This window comes from Eulemur rufifrons, chromosome 9, assembly GCF_041146395.1.
Source record: "Eulemur rufifrons isolate Redbay chromosome 9, OSU_ERuf_1, whole genome shotgun sequence".
Lineage (NCBI taxonomy): Eukaryota > Metazoa > Chordata > Mammalia > Primates > Lemuridae > Eulemur > Eulemur rufifrons.
In genome coordinates this window covers 22,687,954-22,706,177 of record NC_090991.1, presented here as the reverse complement: position 1 = coordinate 22,706,177, position 18,224 = coordinate 22,687,954, and the positions used below count along the sequence as shown (strand labels likewise).

The following is an 18,224-nucleotide window of genomic DNA, read 5'->3' as shown; positions in this document are numbered from 1 at the left end:
GTCCATAGGCCCCTCCAGTTCCCTCGGGCCATCTCCACAAGCTGGAAATCAGGAGCCTGGTTGGGGGGAAGGGAGGGGCCTGGGTATTTTGCAGGAGAGTGAGTGTCCCCCTAGGACAGACGTGGGGAGTTAGACCCTGCAGCCCAAGCATCAGTGTCCAGGCCAGAAGACCCTGGCAGTGACAGAAACAAGCGCTTTCTCATGTACTCAGTGCTCCACATCCATCCCCCAGGGTCCTCACACGCCCGTGGGTGGGAGAAGACGGGAGTCACCTCTAAGAGGGACCAGCCTTCAGCAGCCTTAGCCACTGGCCACAGTTGGGCCTGGAGGCCCCACCTGCACATGCAGGTGGTTATGGGTCACACCCACCTTCCCGCTGTGGGCAGCAGCCATGCCCGGCCCACCTGGCGTCATGCCCAGCACAGGAGCTGAGAATCCCGGGTCTGATTGCCTTCCCAGGAGCCCGCTCAGGCCTCTGCAGCTGACCTGGGAGACTCGTCCCTCAGGAACAGTGAGGCTAACTCCGGGCCACAGCCTTACCTTGCAGACCACAGCTCTGCTTCCTGCTCCTGGGCCTCCCCGTCATCGCCACTGGACACTGAGACACAAGAAACATCGAGGGGCTGGGACAGTCCTCACCCACCTGCCCCCAGAGGAGCTGCAGACATTCAGTGTGTGTGAAGGACGTGACCTTCTGCATCTACCTGATGGAGCTCTGTCTGCTTTTCTTTCCTTCGTCATTTTTAAAGTAGATAAAAGTATTTTTGTTATCCTTTGTTGAAACATGCACGGAGGGATTTTCTAGGTGAGATCCACCATGGGTGTCTTTTGTCCCCATTCCTCTGCTGGAGAAACTCGCTGACTCGGGCCTATGGGCTGAGCTGTCAGGCGGGATCCTGCTTCCCCAGGAGGCCAGAGGCCACTGCAGTCTCTGATGGGAGGCTCTGGGGGGCTCAGCACAGCCCTCAGGTCACCTGACATAGAGGAAAGGCTGGGCTGAGGCCCCAGCCACCGGAAGGGAACTGATGACTATTGCACCGGGGCCCAGGGCCTTCCTCCCACACAGAACTCAGCCCTCCTATCACCTCGTCCTGACCCCTGAGTCCTGGCATTTAATTTGCCCTCATGCCCCCTGCACACCTGCACATGTGGCCTGAGAGCTTGGGATAGAAATCCCACACCCCTGTCACCTCCCTGCCCCACCTGGGCCTGGGAGGTTAAGGGCATTTTCCATCTCAGGAGTCTCTAGTCAATTTGGAAAAGCAGACATAATAATAAAAAGGAAAGAGAAAGTCATTCTCTGTTGGGTGTGGGCCCAGCGTCCTCACCTTACTGATGCTTCTTTTCTGCCCATGGGGTGGTGAGGATGGGTCACCCCAAGGCCAGGAGTAACAGGAGGAAGAGCCCCAGTCCACAGGGGAAGCCCAGCATGAGATCTGCCACCCAGGCAGCAGAGCTGGGGCTCAGCCCTGGGTCACTAGGCTTTTCAGAGGGGAGAGATGATTCTCCATCTTCTGAATCGCACTGTTACTCGCCAGCCCCTGAGGCTGGGAGTCTCCCCTGGGCCTACTGACCAGGGCCCAGCCCTGCATCACAGAACTCTGGCCTCCCTGTCACAAAGGGCTGCTGGGCGGGGAGGGGTGGTGAGAGGAGAAGGCTGAACCACTGCCCCTCCCCCACTGTCCAGATCCCTCCACCCCTGGGCTCCTGGATCCCTCCCTCAGACTCCACCTGAGCGTGAGCCTGGGGGCAGGTGCCTGGGCAGGATGGGTACACGTGGGGACGTTGGCCTGACAGCAATAGGGCGCCTGACCAGCCACCCTCAATCCTTCAGTTAGTCTGTGTCCTGGCTGGGAATAGAGAAAGGCCTGTGAAGTTTTCCATAACGGAAAAAACGCGCATGTTTTCAACTTTTAGAGGACCAATTAGACGAATTCCACAAAGGGCCACAGATGCAGGGAGGGGCTAGGCTCAGATCCAGGGAGGGGCTGGGCCTGGTCCACCGGCCTTGTCCTGGGCCTTCTCTTTCACCGACGGATGACCTCCAGCAGACAAAAGGAAGCAGGGAATATCTGGCTTCCAGGGGGAAAGAATAGAAAATTGACTGAGGTCCCTCTGTGACAGGTTGTGCAGGTGGAGTCTGAGGGAGAGATCCATGTCCCGAGTGTGACAGAACAATGCACTAATATGTACAAAAGTCCACAAAAACAAGCAGCCTTTATTGCAGTATTACAAAACACTTCTCATTTTGGCAATATTTTACAACGCATTTAGCTTCAGGGGTTGGGGAGGAGAAGGTTGGAAACTAAAGGGGGAAATTTCAGTGGACATTTCTAAAAGAAAAACTGTCCCAGCCCTCCCACCCAAATAAAAATCCAAATGTCACTTAATTTCACTACCCAAGAGGAGGCCACGAGGAAAGCAGCAGGCAAAACTCTGGCAATTTCACTATGGATCATGTCAGAGACAAAGGAACATTCACAACAGTCATCAATATGGTCGGTTGCGCTGATCATTTCTGTAGTCGTTTCTAGGAATAAAAAAGAGAGAGCCAGACTAAATTCTAATTTTCTACCAATGGGGAACATAAGACACTTCTTCAGGGTTCTGGTGATTGGCATCAGCTAGACAATTTCTATAAGGATGACACCATGTCTAATTTATTTCTATATTCCTAGAAGGTACTTAATAAATGTCTAATTTATTAGCTTTAAGACTCACAAAGTTCCTAGAAGCTTTGCTATCATTACCTCTCTTAAAAATTTTCCATCTAGAATTAAGGACTCCAAACCACTGTAATATTCAGATGAGAGACTATGCCGACTCCAGCACCCTAAACAGAAGTGTCATAGTGGAATGACCAAACAAACACTTCCATGGATGAATTCTGGATCTGCCACTTACTACATGACCTTGAAAAAGTTACTAAGTGACTCTGACTCTGTAAAATGGGAGGTACATCTACCTCATGGGTTTGACAGAAGGACTAGCACTAGAGTATATAAAGACACTTTACAGTGTTTGCCACGTGGTAAGAAGTGTTCAACAGATGGTGACTAGGCTATTAATAATTACTAATAGCTAACAGCAATATAGTGTTTACTATAAGCAACTCTTATAACGTAATCTAATACAACTCTACAAAGGATGTATTATCAGCCTCATTTTACAGATAAGAGTCCTGACACTCCTAAGGGTTAAGTAACTTCCCTGAGGTCACACATCTAGTAAGTGGTGGAGTCAGGATTTGAACACAGTCTGTTTTCCAACTCCATGCTCTTAACTACATTCCATACTAATTCTCATTACTCTATACTGCCTCTGGCATACAGATCCTAACTTAGCATAATAATTAAAGTTATTTTACATCACTGGTCTTCAACTTTTTCTGCCTCCACAACACTCGTGCACAATACACTCCCATCAGTGGTCTTCATCTGGAAAACGTATTCCCAGAATCTCCAGAGAAACAATTGCAGGGTAGCACATACGACTTGCAAAAGAACACCACTATGAAAGGTGTGCTCTCCCCTCACTTGGATTGAACCCCCAATTTACATAGTTTCAAATTATCTCTCAATCTCAATTATCTTTAGCTATGAGAAAAAATAATACACACACACCCCCAAATATAAAGATTTATGAAAAAGAATTCCAAAACAAAATAAATTTTAGAAATTGCTAAGCAGGAAACTAAATGGATCTTCTCCATCCTGAGAGAGCTGCCAATAAGAAATTCAAGTTCCAAAAAGTTGGGAAAAAAGAACATGTGGCAAAAAGGCTCAAACTCTAAAATCTAGGAGCAGTGAGGTAAAAAGGTTAACAAGTGCATTCTAATACTCACCTTCCTCCCATTTTGCCTCCATAGCCACCTCGGTCTCCTCCATAGCCCCCACTCCTGTCTCCTCCATAGCCGCCACCACTCCTGTCTCCTCCATAGCCTCCACTTCGGTCTCCACCGTAGCCACCGCCACCACCACGGTCTCCTCCATAGCCCCCCCGACTTCGATCTCCTCCATAACCTCCTCGGTCTCCTCCATAACCTCCTCGGTCTCCACCATAGCCACCTCGGTCTCCACCATAGCCACCTCGGTCTCCTCCATAGCCGCCTCCTCGATCTCCTCCATAGCCCCCTCCTCGGTCTCCACCATAGCCACCGCCTCGGTCCCCACCATAGCCACCTCCTCTGTCCCCACCATAGCCACCCCCACTTCTGTCTCCACCATAGCCGCCCCCACTTCTATCTCCGCTGTAGCCACCACCGCCACTTCTGTCTCCACCATAGCCACCCCCACTTCTGTCTCCGCCGTAGCCGCCTCGGTCTCCACCTCTGCCCCCACGACCTCTGTAGCCCCTCTCTCCGCCGTAGCCTCTCCCCCGGAAATCTGCAAGGTAGAAAGGTAAACCAGTGAGGCCAGAACAACAACAGAAAGCCTCATAAATGTTAGTCAGAATATAAGCACCGTGCAGATGCTATTAAAGGGCTGACCCACCTCCTCCTGAGGGACGAGAGTCCTCTGGTCTAGGCTCATTGCACTGATTGCAGGAATTCCTTCGAGCAAAGTTCATATTACCACATGACCTGAGAAAGGAGAAAAATAAAATGCTCCTATATAGTTTCCAGTGAATTAAGAACCCCTTCTTGTACCCTCCAACCCCAATGCCAACCCCTACTCCCACCAAAGTATATGGAATACTTACGGATTAGGGCAAACCCAGTCCCCACTTTTGGGGTCTCCACCTCTCCCCTGAAAGCCTCCACGGCCTCTATATCCTCCACGGCCTGCGAGGAAGGGGGGGCAAGGGAGAAAAATCAGCAGCAGACAAAGCAAAGGAAAGGCACTAGATGAAAGAAATAAGAGTAGGTGCTCATCAATACCTAGGCAGCCCACACAAAATTAACCCTTTATAGCAGGACTTTGTAATTCCTTGATTTGGGCCTTTATTTAGTTAAATGTAGGAATATGAGAACAGACCGCAGGCACACATTACAGTGCAAATAATTTATTAAAAATCTTCCAAGTCCACTTTCTATAATACAGGTTGAATATCCCTTATCCAAAATGCTTGGGACTGGAAGTATTTCAGATTTTGGATTTTTCACATTGTGAAATAACTGCATTATACTTACAGGTTGAGCATCCCAAATCTGAAAAGCCAAAATCCAAAATGCTTCAGTGAGCATTTCCTATGAGTGTCATGTCAGCACTAAAAAGTTTTTGGATTCTGAAGCATTTCAGATTTTGAATTTGGGATGCTTAACCAGTACCCTACTTAGTTTGAGAATCTCAGTGACAAAGGTTGAGAAGACAGATTCCAAATCTGAGAAAACAGACCCAATAGAATAAAGAACCTGACAGTAACTGCAATCAGGGAGCTTAAAAACTGGTCTGATTAACTACTTCATTAGGTATTACTAAAACAACTGCCTCCTCTTTCCCAAGTGAAAAACACACTGCTATGTAACTTTCCAGAGAGATTTCTACAACCATCTCCCACTACTTTCTTAGCTATATGACATCTCATTTGCCTAATTTCCTATTCAATACCCACTCTCCTTTTAAGACAGAAGGAAAAAGACCCAGGGAGGGAAAGGGGAACGGAACATGAACTCAAATTCAAACCCTCTAGTAACCAGGCCTGTGTGCAGCAAGGATCTTACCTCGCCGCCCTCCTCCACTTCCACCTCCTCTCATGAATTCAGGTCTTCTGGTAGCAAAGGACACTTTAATGATATTGCCATGGAATTCTTTCCCTAAAGAAAAAGAAAATGGTTTTTAAGAAATGCTATTCCACAACTCTACCTCCCAACAAAAAAATAAAACTGTCTTGGAAATTTTTAGTTTCAGAGGAATTACTGACATGTCCTCACAGAAATTCAAACATACTAGTGTTCCAAAGAGTCAAGGTAACAGTGCTAACAATGGCATGCTACTGAATAGGGCAGATCTGCCATTGGGAGACAGTTACTTCTTACTAAACTTAAAAAAAAAAAAAAAAAAAAAAAAAAAAAAAAGCTATGCACAGTGGCTCGCGCCTATAGTCCCAGCTACTCAAGAGGCTCAGGCAAAAGGATCACTTGAGCCCAGGATTCGAGACTAGCCTGGGCAACAAAGTGGGACCCAATCTCTAAAAAAGAAATTGGGGCACATGTCCATCTGTGCCCATGATAAAGAAAACAAAAACAAAAAAACCCACATCTAACATTTTTACATGAAGAAAAGCCAACTACAGAATATGTGAAGTATGCTATCATTCTGCTTTTCAAAGGGAATGTGTGTGTGTACATGAGCGTGCACATGTACTACACTGCCCACTGTGCTTACAAGGAGAAACAAGATCACTAGGGGTCAAAGGTGGAAAAGAAACTCATATTTTATCGTATACCTTTGGTATTATTTAAAATTATTTTACCAGGTACAAGTAGTGTCTTTAAAAATGTGTGTATAAATGACTACTTACATATATGCACACATACATGTATTCTTCTGCCCAAGAACTTAGGTACAGGCATTAATCTTTTTACTTTATATTACATAAGAGAACCGATGTATAAGGAAACATACTCAAAGATTCATAACATGGTTATAAATCCAGGAGCCTTAGCTCCCTGAACAAAGCCCTAATCATTGTAGCTAGAAACTTCCTATGACATCAGATGGTATAACAACTTCTTTGCCATAGGAAGTAACTCATAGATCAGTATTCCAAAAGCTGTAATAATACCTGGTAAAATCTGAACTATGGAGTTAGCTTTAAAAGGCTCATATGTCTTGTGGGCAAAAGACACAATAATTTGTGGGCGGGCAAAAGACACAATAATTTCTAAACATACCATAAACAAAAGAAATTGGTTTGTACTTCACAAAAACTATAAAAGCGGAAAAGTGAGGAGGAATGGACTTAGCCTTCAAGAGCAAGGTGATGAGGCAAATTAGTGCAAAAAAGTAAAGCATATGGAGGTGGGAACAGACAGAGTGCCACAACCTCATCTTTGAAGAAGTACAGAAATACAATTATGTTTGGAAGACGTGGTACTTAACTGGAAGGTGTCTGTCAATCCAGTACGGTTAAATACTTTGGAGACAGTAGAGCCAGTCTGACTGAGTTTGAATCCTGACTCTGCCACTTACTCTGTGATCCAGGAAATTACTTAGCTTCTCTGTGCCTCAGTTTCATTATATGTAAAGTGGGAACAACAAGGCATATGTCTCCTAGGGCTACTACTAAGATTAAATTGAGTTAACGTGTATAAAGCTATTATAATTGTGCCTAGTTCATAAACCACAGTAAATATGCAGTAAGTGTTAGTTATTAAATTAGGGTACAACAAAAAATTATAAATTTATTAACATGAGGAAATAACTATGTTAAAATATTAAATAAAAAAACCATGAGACAAAACTATATTTGGAGTACCATGATAAACTTTTTAAAATTTTTATTTATTTATTTTTCAGAGACAGGGTCTTGCTCTGTCACCCAGGCTGAAGTACAATGGTGCAGTCTTAGCTCACTGCAGCTTTAAACTCCTGGGCTCAAGCGATCCTCCTGCCTCAGCCTCCTGAGGAGCTGGAATGATAAACTTTCAAAAATACATTTAAAAAGACTGGAAGGAAAATTAATCAAAAATATTATCAGTGGCTATCTCTGAGTAGAAACCTATGGATATTTTATTTACTTCTTTTACTTTCCATATTTCCCTATTTTCAATGGGAAAAAAAGTCTTACTATTTCTTCTATGTATTAAGTTTATATGTGAAGAAAATTAATCTAAATTTACAAAGAATATAAATTCAACCAGGCCAACTCTCTACATCTACATCTATATCAGGGTGGCCTCATACACAGTCATGATGGAAGAAATAGTATAGACAAAAAAAGATAGAGCTCATGTCACTTCTAAAAGTACATAAAAATCTGGCCTATATTCTTCCTACGATCTGCAAAGTAAACATGAATATAACCACCGTTTCCCGGAATATATTTTGACTTCCAGACTAGAAAAGATTTACCCAAACTTCATGTTGAAAACTATACGAATGAGGCATACCATCAAACCAGTCAATAGCTGCCTTGGCTGAAGGAGGGTCATCAAATGACACTGTTGCCTCCCCTTTTGGCTTCCCTGTGTCCTTGTCTGTGTAAAGATTTATCATTGGTTTTCCGGTCTTCTTGTTTGTCTGAGGGAAAAACAAGTTGGTGTTACCATTTTAAGAATAAGTGATCATGTACCATTTAGATAATTATTTATTTTTTTAAAAGGAATTCACACATCCATACTATAAAATTCTATTCACCTAATATAAAAATGAAGTCACCTACAGGTTTAGACAAGGAAAACTGTCCAAGCTACGGTAAGTGAAAACCAAGCTATAAAAATGATATAGTATACTGTTTTATCTATGTATAATTTCTTTAAACCCACAAAAATTAAATAGACAATGATTCATTGTAAGCACATACCAAAAAAAGGTTAAAAAATATAAATAAGAGAAAAATAACAAAAAATTTAGATAATGCTCCATGTAAATATGTAACTTGTAAAACATTTTTAAAAGTCAGGAAGGATGTTCACCAAGCAAACCAACTGGTTACCACTAAAGAGTACACTGGGATTTGGCTGGGATACGGGTAGAAGACGGGGAGAATTTTTACTGTATCAGAACTGTATGAATTTTTAACATATTTCATGTGTAATTAATTTTTAAAAAATCATAATTCCCCAAGAAAGAAAAAATGAGTAATTCCAAAGATACCAAAACAAGGACAAATGCAAACTGGCTTCAAGTAAGTGCTGCTATCTCCTTAACACTGTTCTAAAGGCTGCTTTCTAGTTGAAGAGATAAAAAATAAACACATAAAATAAACAGTGCACAATACACTTCAGTGAACAATAAACAATTATAAAATAATGCATTATATGTAGTACAGTTATTAAATACATATACTGGGATTTCAGAGTCTGTACAATGTTCTCACAATCTCCTTTGTTTCTCACGATTTTAGCAGTTAGGCAGAGACTATTTTTAGAGTCCTAGGACTGAAGCTAAAGCACAGGTAGACTGTGGAAAGGTAAACACAAGCAAGGAATAAAATCTTCATATATTTAGCAAATTTAGCAAAGACCTACAGACACATGCATCAGAGGATTTTACGAGACAAGTCTTACTGAAGTATACACTTTTTATGTCATCTATGTATCTTAACAAGAATACGTTAATAATTATGAGATTTTTTTAAAAAGCCATACTGTTTACTCACCTTGATAATTCCTATTTGTTTAAAGAACTCCCCCACTTGATCTGTAGACACACCCTCCCCAAGTCCTTGCACAAAGATTGTGTTGTTATCTGAATTATCAGATTCTGAATCTAAGAGAAAAAAAGTTATGGTTAATATTCCTTGCTTTTACTACATTCTGTCCAGTAATCAAAAACAATAATTTATCGTCCAGTATTCAACTGTTTCTATGAACAAAAGGAAAGAAGGACCAATAAGAATAATCTTACATACATGCAAAGTATTCACAATAATTATTTGGTAGTAGATCAATTCTTACAACTAAACTTCAGGTAAAGTGGATCCAGTCCACACTATGTGAAATATATATAATAGACTAATTAAGGAAGATCTTAAAAATCTCACTCGTCAGATTCCAGAACTAAAGAGATGTAGAGAATTAGTTTAAATTAACATTCCTCTCTCTGGAGAACGTTTTTTTTTTTTTTTTTTTTTTAGAGACAGGACCATGCTCTGTCACCCAGGCTAGAGTGCGGTGGTAAAATCAAGAGCTCACTGTGGTCTTGAACTCTGGGGCTCAAGCAATCCTCCTACTTCAGCCTCCCAAGTAGCTGGGACTACAGGCATGCGCCACCATGTCAGGTTAATTTTTTTTTTAACTTTTTGTAGAGACAGGTTCTCACTATGTTGCCCAGGCTGGTCTCAAACTCCTGGCCTCAAGCAATCCTCAGGCCTTGGGCTCCCAGAGTGCTGGGATTACAAGCATAGGCCACTGGAGAACTTTAATTCTTTATGGCTAATCAGTATTTTAAAGACTCTCCTGTAGAAAATTCCCCGAATTTGATACTTTGGACTACCAAGCAAGCCAAGCACAATTGCCGGTTTCCCATTCATTGCAATAAGCTTTGTATATACCAGAGAGTAGAAGCACCTTGTACACACACCTTACCTTACATGCACACTTTTGGATTAGTACAACAAAGTAAGAAAGATGTATAAAAATTCAGTCCATCAAGGGATAATTCAGAAATTGCCATCCATATAGAATACTTTGGCATCTTAATAAAAACAAAAGTTCTGATTTCAATATATATTAGTATTTTTTGGCTCAAATAGATTTTTAACCTCTAAATTATAACTTTCAAAAGGCTCCACAAGTATATATGTAGCCTTGAATTTCATTTAAAAATAAAAAGCCACATAAAACTAGTCACCTATACCCAATTCTCTCATGTATGAACTCAAGTTTCTTAGACCCACTAAGCAGACTAGCAAACCAATGTATAATTTTCTTAAGCACAGTTTTTCTACTTTTAATTCCACAATGGTATTAATTATTTCATTAAATCTGATTTTCAATAAGTAAATAATTAATGCTAATTAGCAATAAAAAATTCAATTATTTCTTTAAGGAAGAAAAAGTAGAGTACAGGAAAGTACAAACAGCAATTTTCCCCAGCAAACTTTCCTATCAATTCCCCTGAATTTTTCTTTCTGGCATTTCTTTAGAAATGAAGCTCTTCAGTTCTGGCAGCAGTATCCAATTAAATCTTCCTCCTGTGCTAAAACCCACCAAACACACACATTTTTCCCTTCAAAAAATAAAAAAACTAACATTTTCTTAACTGCAAAGTCACAAACTACCATAAACCTTACCAGCATCTGGTCTGGGTCCAAAATCCCTGTGACCTAAGGGAAAAGAAAAGAAAAAAAAAAGCTATTTAAGGCAACTCATTTGAAATCATAAAAGCATAGTAATAATAACCAAGGCACGAAAGGTCAATACTTCCAAAATCCTTGAAAGTCAACCATCACAGATTTACAAAGTAAATATATAAATTAAGTTTTATTAAAAATTTAAGAAATCAAGATGAATGTCAACATTTCCTTAAACTTGTCCTAGACGGCACCTGCCACTTTGGCATTATGCTAGATCACTTTTATTAGGTTCTGGTTGTGAAGGCTGATTAGAAAACCCTAATAATTTAAAAACACCAAGTCAGCTACCTTTATAAAAAATGTATTGTCAAAATCCAGTGAAGGTTTCATTCATTGGTCACCACAGACTCTTTCATGCAAATTCACTGTGTAGAAGCCCATTGGACTGTCTGAAATCAACTTTGGCCTTTTAATGTTTACTTTGATATATAGATATGTGTATATATACATTAATTTTTTTTAAGCACACAACACACACCAGCCTCGACAGAGTAAGAAAGGGTTTTGACTACGTCTGCGGGATATTGGTGGCTTTTAGATTTATATAGCATTTCCACTGAAACATTTTGGGATACTCAGCACTTACCACCAAAATTTTTGAAGCCACCGCGGTCACCACCACTGCAGAGGAAAAATTGAAGAAATGATTTCTTCCTTAAGTCTCTAATGTGCTGAGCCCTGGGCTCAATCTACACTTAACTGTCACAAGTAGAGCGCCTAGGAAAACAGTAGCACCTCTAACTTTCCAGTAAATTCCACTTCATAGACTTCAAAATGTTGTTTCAGTCTAAATGTTTTCCCAAGGATCTATTGCCACAAGATGCCTTTTCAAGCTAACTACATATCTAATATACTCTTATTTTTAAATCTCCCCAACCCCAAGTCAAAGGGATACTATTCAAATATAACTTAAAGCTGGAGGCACAGCATGAAGAATGCTAAGCTAGAGCAAGATTCTTTCCAAAGGGATATTTTTAAAATATGAGAAAAAGAAAAGACTAGAAGAATATAAAACAAGGTTAAGATTTTGATAGTAGAAAAGGAGGGGTAAAAACTTGAGTATTAAGGTTCTGCTGTGATACCAATAGTGGTTTTATGAGATGAATAAAAAAAGTGAAATACAAATATATACAAAAGTGAGCCTGAATGAGAGTAGTCTTAAAATTTCAAATCATTCAGAAATCTGATAAAATGAGGACTGAAAAAGGCATTAACTTAAAATTACCCTCCTACTCCATACCTACTATAATACACTAGATCTCTTCCCATCAGAACTACTGAGGTTCATGCTGCCAAATGCTCTGTACACCAATCAGCAGCACACATTAAAGACAGAATGGAACATTTCCAATATTGTAGCTACCCACAAGACTACAACTTTATCTAGCAAATTACCACTGCCAGGGAAGTCAATGGTTCCTGTGAGCACAACTGTAAGTAAGAAATCAAAGAGGGTCTCTCTTCTCAAGAAACTCTTTAAATACTCATCCACTAGAAGCATGTTTCTCTTGACTAAATTACATAATCCTCTAAGATTCATATGCTGACATGGAAATATAAATACCCGAAGTTTTCAGATGGTGATCTCTGATTTTCTACTACTAATAATCTTATTCTACTATAACCCAAGAAGCTAATACAATATACTAAAATCTCTCACTGCCTAAAAATCTCTGCTTTAGGAATTATCCTACCCTGAGCCTCCTGAAAAAAAAAAAACCACTCTAAATGAGAAAGCATTCTCCCTTATTAATAAATCTATTCTACTACACCTTGATGTAAAAGTATTTTTCTCTTACAACTGGTTTAGGTACACATACATGCATTTTAATTTGCTGTTAATTTTTACATGATTTCCAGAAAAACTGTTTAAGCAGGGGAATAAAGCTATTTCAAGGCTACACAGACAATATGAAACTTAGGTCCTTCATATACATACAATTTGCTATTGCGTTCCTAAGACTACTACTTTAGAACAGTACCCAAACCCTTCCTATACTTCTAAATGATATGTGTATCACTGCTTAACTCTTTAAGAAAGGGAGGCCAACAGAGTTCTTGAGATTAAACTGCTGAAAATCTTATTATTAGAAACTGAAACAGTTCAAGTTTCTTTCTTTTTTTTTATTTATTATTTTTTTTTTTTTTTTTGAGACAGAGTCTCACTCTGTTGCCCAGGCTAGAGTGCCGTGGTGTCAGCCTAGCTCACAGCAACATCAAACTCCTGGGCTCAAGCGATCCTCCTGCCTCAGCCTCCTGAGTAGCTGGGACTACAGGCATGTACCACCATGCCTGGCTAATTTTATATATATATATATATATATATATATGTATATATTTTTAGTTGTCCATATAATTTCTTTCTATTTTTGGTAGAGACAGGGTCTCACTCTTGCTCAGGCTGGTCTCGAACTCCTGACCTTGAGCGATCCTCCTGCCTTGGCCTCCCAGAGTGCTAGGATTACAAGCGTGAGCCACCGCGCCCGGCCAGTTCAAGTTTCTTAACTCCAAAAAGTGAAGAGAGAAAAGAACTAGTGAAAATATTAAGCTCACATTCTTGTATCAGGAGGTTAAAGTCTCCAGGATAAAGATTTTTAAAATAGGAAACTGGCCAGGCATGGTGGCTCATGCCTGTAATGCTGGCACTTTGGGTTGGCCAAGGAGGGAGGATGGCTTCAGGCCAGACCAGCCTGGGCAATATGGAGACCCCATCTCTACAAAAAACAAAAATTTAGCCATGCAAGGCGTATACAGGTAGTCCCAGCTACTTGGGAGGCTGAGGCAGGAGGATTGCTTGAGTCCAGGAGTTTGAAGTTGCAGTGAGCTATGATGATGCCACTGCACTCTAGCCCAGGCAACAGAGTGAGACCCTGCCTCAAAAAAAAAGAAAGAAAAGAAAAAGGAAATTGGAGGTTCCTGTGTTGAGTAACTGCTAGAAGAATACCTCTTAATTACTTTATTGTCATTTTAACACAGTACCAAATTGTTTATCTGACCACAATGGATGGAAAATAAGCAATTTCACATAACAGCTAGTTCCTATAACTTCCATTTTGGCCAGCAATGTAACTTTGAACAACAAAAAAGACATACACCTGCAAAAAGGAAGGGATATAAAACAAATGACATACGAATAGGTTTACAACTTCCTTTTCCTCCATAAAATATTTTAACTTTTCATCTTTACTAAGCATTTCCTTTGAAAATAAAGCAGTTGAAGATTTCAATACAATGGCCATAAATATGGAAATATCATAGACTATTGGAAAAAGAACTAGTCTTCAAACCAAGAGACTTAGGGTATAGTCTTAACTATCACTAATCAATCTTCAAAATGTGGACATGTCAGTAATTCTCCCCAGGCTCCAGTTTCCTTTACAAAACAAGAATCTGCATCCTTACAAAGGGTGATGGAATAGCAGCATAAACATAGCCTGGGAGCTTCACAGAAAAGCAGAATCTCAGGCCGCACCCCAGACCTCTTGAATCAGAATCTGCATTTTAATAAGCTTGCCCAAGTAATTCATATGCACATTGAAGTCTGAGAAGCACTGGTCTAGATGATCTATAAATTTTATGTGAAGCTTTCTTTCAAGTTCAAATGTTTTAATCATTTTCTCTCTCCTTATTAGGAAATTCTAAATTAGTTACAGTACAATCCTTTACTAGGAATTTACATTAAATATAGTATGTTAACTTGAAGTTAACTTACTATATACTAATAGTACTCACTATTAGATAGTAATAGAATATGTGCCAGGGGTTAAGAATCTTTCTTTCAAACCTGCAACAAAGTTACAAGTCCCTTTTCCACATACTAAGGCAATTTAAGATACAAAGGTTTTTGAACATCTGAGTCAAGATGTTACCCCAACAAATTTGTTTTCATTCCCCAAAAAAGCAGATAACTATATACACAAAAAGAATTCCTGAAGTAAGGACATTTTAAGGTGAAGTAGTAGAGATACTTAACAGATATAAGCATACTCAACTTTATTGGCTGAGTACCCCCTGCATAAGAAAACTAGCCGCATATTCTTGACTCAAGTATGGATATAGTTCTCCCAAGCTCAAAACCACAATAAGCAGTCTACCCTCAGGTACACTCTGAGGGTTCTTTCACTGTCACAACATTCCATATTTAGGAGAGAAGAAGAATGACTCAATTTCAAGTGCTTCTCAATAAAAAAAAAGTTCTTTGACAGAATCTCTACTCCCAAGCTTTAATTTTTAAAAAATCTAAACATATCTATTCAAGGACCAAAACTGCCCAGAAGTAGAAGTACAATGCAGGAATCTTTATTCCTAGAAAATTCAATAACCAGAGAGAAAAGGGGGCTAAGCTAAAAATTGAAAAGATTAGTTTAAAAACGCATGCTGAGTTTTCATACTAGTAAATCCAGAATACAATTTTTTGGGTGTGAGGAAAAGACCAACACTAATTAAAAATGTAAATGACTCATTGGATTTAAATATCATTCTCAATAACAGTTGTATTTACATTTTATTTCCTCCCATGTCTTATATGTGGGGTAAAAAGGCTTTCTGGATTCAGCACTTATTAATATCAACATCTCAGGAGGCCAAGGATCTGTCATTCTAGGGCTGCACTGTCCAATACCATATCCACTAGCTACACGTGGCTGTTGAGCACTTGAAATGTAGCTAGTCCAAATTGAGATGTGCTCTAAATGTAAAACACAAAATGGATTTCTAAGAATGTACACTATCTCATTAAGAATTCTTTTATCTTTAGAGGTGTGGTAAAAAAATTCTTTTATATTGATTAAATGATGAAGTATTTTAGATATATTAGGTTAAATAGAATATACTATTAAAATTAATTTCACCCATTTATTTCTGTTATTTTCTTTTTAATGTGGCTACTAGAGAATTTAAAATTAAACACATGGCTCACATTTGCGACCAACATCGTATTTCCAGTGGGCAATGCTATTCTAGACTGTCACCAGAATAAATGCACATTTTTAAAGAAGCTAATTAAACATTTTTGTAAGAGGGAGAAGACACTCAAAATTCAGGATAATTTGAGGCTTGACCCATTTAAGCCTGAAACAGCTACTTAATTTGATGACATATTAATGATGAAAAACAATTCCTTATTAAGTTCTAACAATTTTGCAAGGCATTAATCACAACACTAAAATTAAAAAACAGTAAAATTAAAACACTAAGAATTTATGGCCTTAGCTTCTAATCCAATTGTTAATGCCAATTGTAGATCACAATAAGAAACTCAATCTTAAAAAAAAGAAAGAAAGAAAGAAAGAAACTTAATCTTTTTTGCTACAATTGCTTTTTCAAAGAAAAAGATTAAGTTTCCTATAGTCCCTATAATCTTCACGTTTCATATATGGAAAGCTGATGGCTGCCTTTTGCTCTGAATTTTTCCTCCAGCCAAGCAATCACACAATCTATAAGCCTAAGAATGTACCATCCTTTACCACACATCCAACCTTTATCCACAAACTACACCCCTTCTTCTTTAAATATAAACCCAACTAATGCCAGATATTCTTCAAACGGCCCCCAAAAGATAACATTTTCAGCCTTGTTATTTTTAAGTAAGATGATTAGAAACACAAATGGGAGTGTTGATGAAGACTAATGAAAAATGTTTGGGTATTTTCGGTACTTAAATGCAAAACCAAGTGTGAAAAAGTCTTAAAACTGGGCATTTATATTCAAATTCAGAATGCTTTACCCCAACAAATAAGCTAAAAAGCAAATCTTGAACAAGATGTTGTGACACATGAAAATTATATGAGCTTCCCATTTCAGTATCCATAAATGAAGTTTTTTTGAAATACAACTGTATTTATTCATTTATATATTATTTATGGCTGTTCTGGCACTCCAAGGGCAGGGTTAAATAGTTATAAAAGAAACCATGTGACCTGCAAAGCTTAAAACATTTACTACTTGGCCTTTCACATGAAAAATCTGCCAACCGAATGTTAAGAGTAATCATCATCCATACAGGTTTCTAAAAAAGGCCTTTCATGAGCATCCCATTTATTGACAGGGTAGTACAAGATTGCAGATCCCTTCCTCACCCAATCTTGCCCCCACTTAAACCAGATCAGCATCATTTTGACCAACTATCTATTGGGCTTCAGCATAAGATTTTCTATGAAGGGGTTCTAATAAAAAACTTAGTTCATGAATCATTATCTGGGCCACAAATTATACTGAAATATAGTGCCAAGGAGGTTATAAATCTACTTAAGAAATGGACCCCGGCAGGATTGGTTAAGGTACTCCTTTCCTTCTTCATCAGGAGGATCATTCAAGGTCCTTTCAACCCTCTGGTTAGTTGTAAGATGAGTCATCACTCTCAGATGAAAATATAAAGACTGTACCCTACCCTCTTCCTCCTGAAAAGTGGGCCTTCACCATTCTCAGTCAGATGCTGTCATAGTTTAATAGATAGTCTATTAGGATATAATTATAACTTCCTTATGAGGAAAATTAAGCTTATGATGTACTGTAAAATATACAGCATGTCAAGACAGTCAATTACCTAAAACGTATTAACTGGAAAATTAGAAAATTAAATACACCTGTTGGTTATCTTATTTGACATTCTGTTTTAGGTAGGAGGGAGGCTATTAGGTAGAAAGTAAGCACCACGTCACTTTACATTGTTCATTTATATCCACATGATGGCAGACCGCCCTCTTTGAAAATAAAGAGGCATAAAATATATTTGTTTTACCTTGGTAAACTGACTTTGGCTATCAAAGACTTACTGTCCAAGTATTATAAAAATTTTTAAATATGTTTAGACTTTAGTTTTTCCATAATACCAAAGCACTATACACTAAATACAAGTCAGTGAATTCAAATTGTTGGCTCACCTGAAGGAATAATAGCCTATATTCGACAGTTTTTTTTTCTCAGGTCACCTTAGTACTTACGGAGGAAAAGAGGGAACTGGTACTAATATATTATTAAATATCACTAATGGGTCACTGATAATTTCAATTCTCAAGGAATATAAATTATCTTTAAGACTGTATTTACACACAAATTTGCAACCTGCAAATCTCATCTGAGGACAGATGTCGATTACTTTTTCATTCTTGGTTTTAGGGCCAAAGTGCTAAACTTACAGATATATCTAAAAGTAATTTCAAAACCAGCTTCATAATATATGCTGTAAGTAAACAACAAAACTTGATAATACTAGTGATGGGGAAAAGAAAACCTGAATTAAAAAGTCATTCCTTTACCACAGC

General features: G+C 39.1%; 1 protein-coding gene across 2 annotated transcripts in view; it reads right to left on the bottom strand.

The window, feature by feature from the left end:
- Positions 1-2,190: 2,190 nt before the first annotated feature.
- Positions 2,191-18,224, bottom strand: part of TAF15 (TATA-box binding protein associated factor 15) — a 30,498-nt gene continuing 14,464 nt past the window's right edge. For both annotated transcript variants that reach the window (XM_069482297.1, XM_069482299.1), the window contains exons 8-16: positions 11,549-11,583; positions 10,900-10,932; positions 9,265-9,374; positions 8,054-8,183; positions 5,663-5,755; positions 4,702-4,783; positions 4,494-4,582; positions 3,845-4,385; positions 2,191-2,530 (exon numbers count right to left, since the gene is read on the bottom strand). In XM_069482297.1, coding sequence (XP_069338398.1) covers positions 2,491-2,530; positions 3,845-4,385; positions 4,494-4,582; positions 4,702-4,783; positions 5,663-5,755; positions 8,054-8,183; positions 9,265-9,374; positions 10,900-10,932; positions 11,549-11,583 — 1,153 coding nt within the window. In that variant the 3' untranslated portion in view covers positions 2,191-2,490. The remainder of the gene's footprint in view (positions 2,531-3,844; positions 4,386-4,493; positions 4,583-4,701; positions 4,784-5,662; positions 5,756-8,053; positions 8,184-9,264; positions 9,375-10,899; positions 10,933-11,548; positions 11,584-18,224) is intronic.